The sequence below is a fragment of the Diospyros lotus genome, chromosome 11, assembly GCF_014633365.1.
Source record: "Diospyros lotus cultivar Yz01 chromosome 11, ASM1463336v1, whole genome shotgun sequence".
NCBI classification, from domain to species: Eukaryota; Viridiplantae; Streptophyta; class Magnoliopsida; order Ericales; family Ebenaceae; genus Diospyros; species Diospyros lotus.
The window spans coordinates 2,882,278-2,888,277 of record NC_068348.1 but is presented as its reverse complement, the minus strand read 5'-3'; the positions used below and the strand labels follow the sequence as shown (position 1 = coordinate 2,888,277).

Genomic DNA, 6,000 nt, shown 5'->3' with positions numbered 1-6,000 from the left:
CTCATATATATATATATTTGGGGATAGTCTGAGTAATACAAAGAGTTAGTTTTAAGCAAAAATAATTTTTTCATCATATACCTTTGTGGCAAATAATAAGGAAAATTCAATACAATTACAAGCAATCATATAATAACACATAATTAAACACCTTGTGCTTATTTGAGGCGTTTATTAGTTTACTCTCAAAATGATGGTAATGGTCATGGACAAAAATGTCACTTTAAATGTTTTACACGAGAATGACACCTAATACACTCGTAAATTTTAAGAATTTAACATGTGATAAGGCAAACTTAATCTTGCACCATTACATATCAATTTTGTAGGTTAATTTATTTTTGACGATTCTAAATTTAAGTGAAATAAAACACTATCAGATACTAAATAAAGTCAAGAAACTCTAAATTTTGATTTTGAGAAGTATAAGAAATTTGAGTTTTAGCCTTTGATCTACCATAAAAGATTTTAAAGAAAAAATAGACAATGTTGTTCCAATTAATAGTATCTCAGTGTAGGATAATTTTTTTCTGTTGATTCCAAATATAAGGGAAATATGACATTTTGAGTTACTAAATAAAATTTAAATTATGATCTCGTGAAATATTTGATACTTAAGTTTTAACCTTTGATCTACCATATAAGACTTTAAATAAGAAATAGACAATGTTGTTACAAATAGGCCAACATCGCATTTATATTTTTACAAGCCAAACTTGACTTCATTTATTTATGGCCCAACATTAGCCTTGTCTATTTTGTGGGCTCGACTTATCCTTGTTTTTTGTTGGACCAGATATAGGTTAAAAACTTGTTTTGATAGTGAAAACTCTTAGATAATTTGAGGGGGACATTTTTATTGGAGTTCATTTATATAATCTCAAAATAATAATAATAATAATAATAATAATTGCATATAATAAGACTAATTTTTCAAAATTAAACTAAGATCAACTATTCAACACCGAAAACAATTATTTGAATCAAATCCCCACAAGGGATTATCTCGAGCAAGTATAAATAGAGTAGGAATCTCATCTAAGGTTTGCATTTTCCAACCTTACTATTATTTACATACTTTATCTTAACTTTTCATTTAACTCGTGAATGAGAATGACTCTTTTGTGCCAAATTCGCAGAGCTCGTTTATCCAATGTGCCTGCCAAAATAAGTCGTGGTCCGCGTCATATGTCGTGTTCTCAACGAACACGTGAATTGGTGGGCCTAATCCATTGAGTGAGCGGGAACCATTGCAATTTCACAAAAATAAGGGGTGCTGCGTGATATATTCGAAAACTTATAGGGCGCAAACGGAGTTTACCTTTCGGCCTTGCCAATCTACCCAGGAAGGCCGATTTGCAATGTTAATTTGAATGGTTTGATCCATATTGCCGAAGGCAGAAACAAACGTGTGGGTGGCAGAGAATACAGATACTTTTGCCATTTGAGGTAAGTACGAGCTACCCGTCTCATCTCCTTCGCCTTGTTCACACGTTGCAGGTCTAGGGTTTCTATTTTCTCGCTTCGCAAAATAAAATTTCCCCCCTCCTGCGCTCTCTATTTCTGGTTTTCCTCAATCAATTACAGCATCTTCTTGCTTGATTATCCCGATTATGGATCAGGTACGCTCAATGGTTCAATACCCTTCCGCTGCTTGTTATGCCGAACTATTTTGATTTCTTTACAGTATTGGAGTTTGACGACTTCTTGTTTGGTTGCTGGGTAAATTGGAAGCTGCTCTGAACTGTATTGCGCTGTTTTGGCGGGTGAGCCTTTGTAGTTTAATGGTTAATTCAACCCTGTGTTTTGGCTTTTTTTTTGCATCTGTTTTTGTGTTTACATGTATATATATATGTGTATCGAATACACTAGGGTATGCTAATTAGTTTGTAGACAGTTTGTTCTGCTGTAATGTTTGAATTCCCGCTTTATCCTTATACAAGCAAAGTCGATATGCACGCATGCATATGTTACTGCTGTGTTATCATGATTTCTTGCCCTTAATGCTTCAAGTTGGATATTACTGTATGTTGCCTGTATGCATTATTTTCTTGTCTTTTTCTTTCATCTCCTTTTGGCGTTTGGTTGAGCTCTATACTACATTTTGAACATTTTTTTTTTCCTACCCTTTGAATTGTAGAATATTTAATGGGGTTATCTCGTTTAATTCTTTGAATTTTAAAAATTCATCACAACTTCTATTAACGCATTGTTTATCTTCTTCTTCTTCTTCGGTTGTTGTTGTTGTTGTTGGTCTGGAAAATAGCAGAATGTTATGCTGTTCCATTAAGCAGATGATGGAATGAAGTTTGCCCAAACAGCATGGAGCCAGGACTGGGTGACGAAGTGGCTGCAATAGATGCTGTTGGTGGGAAATACCTGCAAGGAAAAGATGGTGATCATTCACTGAAAGCAGAAAGTGGCAGTTTATTGGAATCACATGAAATGACTACACCTGGTGAGAGCCAATATTATAGGGGCTTCTCCCCTGCACTTGGAACTATTTTGGAGGGTAAGGAACTGGTTAGAGGCGGCATGTTGGAACATCAATGTGCTACTCCTCATTCTATAGGTGATACAGGGATCATGGTTGAAGAGTTAACTCTGAAAAACTTTAACAGCCAAAGCTTACCTATAGTGGGAACCTCCAACAATAGAGATAAAGCACAGACTAGGCAGAACCAGTGGCAAAATTTCTATCAGATAACAAGTGGGATAGGAACTGCCAGCACATGGCCAGGTGCTCTACAAGACTGTGGCCAGCCTACAGCAAGTGCATGGGAGGATGTTGGTTACACAGTTTTTCCTGAGTTATTGAGCCAGAATCCGTCAAATGAGGATCACAACAATGACATGGAACATCAACCCAATAATGAAAACAATGCTGCTGCAAGCAATGTCTCAACACCATGTGGAGGTATCAGGACAAAAATTCTTTCCAACTCTGGGTTCTCCCAGTATTTTGTAAAGAATACATTAAAAGGTAAGGGGGTTATATATAAAGGTCCTGCTCGTGAAGCATCTGGCATGGAGCTTAGGGGCAAGACTAGTTCAAAGGCTGCCAGTAATGCTGTGGTAGCTATCAATGCACCATTATGTTCTAGCATTAAGACTTCAGTGATTCCTACTCGTGGTATTGTTGGGGGTGAACTGGGGCCTTATCTCAATGGTTTTCATGATGGAGTCACTTTGAGAGAATGGCTCAGAGGTGGGAAATATAAGGCAGATAAAGTCAAGAGCTTGTATATATTTCGGCAGATTGTGGATCTTGTAAATTTCTCTCACTCTAGAGGAGTTATGTTGCATGACCTACGGCCTTCTTGCTTTAAGTTGCTACCATCAAATCAGGTTGTATACATTGGCTCTTCTGTGCGGCAAGGAACTGCCAAGGATCTTATAGATCAAGATAGTCGTCTCTTAGAAAATGATCGAAATGAGAAAAGGCCAATAGAACAGGCCATGCACCCTTATCTTAGTCAAGTGTTAAAGAAGCAAAAGTTTGGGGAAAGCCTCAACTCAGTCAGACAGTGGCCCATGTTTCCATCACGATCTGGCTCTAAAGCTTCCACTGCCAATATTGCTGGTTCACATGATTCCTGGAATGAACGTAACAAGGAGCACAGACTGAGAAGTGCATGCAAGAGTGAAGGCAACTCTGCCAGCCCTGATGGATCTGATACATCTCCATTGATGTCTGCTTGTGGAGGTGATCCATTGGAAGAGAAGTGGTATACCAGTCCTGAGGAGCTTAGTGGGATGGGTTGCACATTTCCGTCAAATATCTATGTTCTGGGTGTTTTTCTCTTTGAGGTAACATAATTGTTTTACATTGTGTTTTTGGATTTTCTTCATCATTAAAGAGTTACACTATTAGCCTTTATAATTTTTATTATGCTGAAAAAGTGCAAGATATCAAGACCTGCTAATCTTAATATTAGATATAATATAAAAATGCTTGTCTTTAGATTTATGAATGCCATGCTTTTTCCTCTGACTAGTGAATTTGATACATGCATATACCTTGTTATTGAGATCATAATCCAAATTCCATATGATTAGTCATTGGTCTTTTTTCTGTAGGACAATGAGTTTTCAATCTTGCTTGGGTTGCCATGGAAAAAAATTAGCTTCCATTGATGGATAGAATTATTGTTTTTTGGGTAGTTGCCATTTTGAAAAGTTCCTCTGAGGATGGCATTGGCAATTTGGCATCATTGCTTGGCTGTGAATATACTAAATACTTAAATGTACAAGTATACTATTACAATTGCCCACTATGAATTCTCATATTAAGCATTCATAATCGCTTCAGTATTAACATTGGTAACCATAAGCTTAAATAATTCAAATTTAATAATAGGCATCCAACAATACCAATTCGATAAAAATGAAATCATAAATAGCGTAATCTTTAATGTTCTATTTGTTTCTCAAACAATTGATTATTACTAAATATAAAGCTAGAAAAAAAATCATATAAAAGGTAGTTTCATTTTTGAGTGAGGTCAAATAATTAACCTTAAATTATATATATAAAATAAAGGATAAAAAATCAATGGGTCAATTGACCCCACTTAAACAATGCTTGCTTTGCTCCTGTTCCTTCCTCCATTGTATGCAGAACTGCTTTTGGGCTTGTCTTTAAAACCAAGTCAATATTTGGATGTGGTCATAAAGACGTTTACACGGAGGTATTATGGTTGGAAGAGAAAATATTTACTAGGGAAGGAACTCCTTTTGGGCTGGTCTTTAAAACGAAGGCAATATTTGGATGTGGTGATAAAGATGTTTACAAGGAGACATTATCATTGGAAGAGAAAATATTTACTAGGGAAGGAAGGCTTATTTGACTAGAAGCATTTTTGCTTAGTCTATTGACTTCCATTGTATCGTTGTTTGCTATTTCAAGTGTCATTGGTGGCTTGGGAATTTAAAGCGATTTTCTCTTTTCTCTTTCCTTTTTGTTTTTTTTTTTTGTTTTTTGTTACTTCTTGGAGGGAGGATGGGGCAAAGGAGTTCATATGTCATTTATGGAGAAGAAAATTGTTATAAATATGGCCAAAGGTAACATGAGTTGGAAGAGAATGGTGGTGGGTTTGTAGAATTGAGAACATAGTAGTTAGGTTGCGAGGAGGGTTGGGATACTCATGGCTTTTTGACCTTCTGAAAAATACTCTGGAATGGTTTTTTGGGGGAAGGGGGGATATGCTTTCATGTATGCAATAGGCATGGAGAATGTTGTTTTCGGGTGATGAATGGTGTGGCCATGATTAGTGGGTTGGTTTTCAGGTACCTAGGCCTTACACTGTAATGGGCTGGCTGGATTTTTTGAGTGAGCCTACTAGGATGCAATTTTTATAACAAAATAAAAAATAAAAATTACAAAATTACAATTTTGAATGTACAAAAATTTAAAATAAAAGGTAATTTACAGTCAGATATACTGTGATTTGGGCCATTTACATAGAGATCCCTTATAGTTTAAAAATGTCTTTGGAGGTCCTTGTGATATACTTTTTTTTGCTTGGATGCCCCTTCCTTAGTTTAAAATTTTCTTTGGAAGAGGTGTCTGAACAAAAAATGTAAATCACAAAGACCTCTAACAGTTGTAAACCAAAGAGAGAATCCCTACAAATGTCCCAAACCTTAGGGGGGCCTATGTGCAATTTACCCTTAAAATAAACATTGAGATGATAATGGCCTGTGCTAAATAATAACTTAAATTATTTTTATTGTTTTAAAATGTTGGCAAATGAAGGGTTACAAAGTACATACAAACTTACAATTTAAAATATAATGTATCAAATTTCAAATAATACACTAAAAGAATGCTTAAATAAATAATGCCTCAATATATTTTATTCTCTGAAAATATTTTATTCTCTGAAAATTTTGATGAATGAAGAGTTACAATTTACAATTGTAAATTTGAAAATTTATAATTTTTATTTCTTGGGCCACAGGCCATGGGCATGCTGTAGGTCGCATGGGGGCGTTGTG

General features: G+C 35.5%; 1 protein-coding gene across 6 annotated transcripts in view; it reads left to right on the top strand.

Annotated features, from left to right (window-relative positions):
• Positions 1-1,305: 1,305 nt before the first annotated feature.
• Positions 1,306-6,000, top strand: part of LOC127812429 (protein SPA1-RELATED 2) — a 38,337-nt gene continuing 33,642 nt past the window's right edge. Inside the window, exons 1-3 of one of the 6 annotated variants that reach the window (XM_052352801.1) lie at positions 1,306-1,449; positions 1,623-1,766; positions 2,270-3,810. In XM_052352801.1, coding sequence (XP_052208761.1) covers positions 2,323-3,810 — 1,488 coding nt within the window. In that variant the 5' untranslated portion in view covers positions 1,306-1,449; positions 1,623-1,766; positions 2,270-2,322. Of the gene's footprint in view, positions 1,767-2,266; positions 3,811-6,000 lie in introns of all 6 variants that reach the window. The other 5 variants (XM_052352800.1, XM_052352803.1, XM_052352802.1 and 2 more) reach the window with 5 other exon arrangements.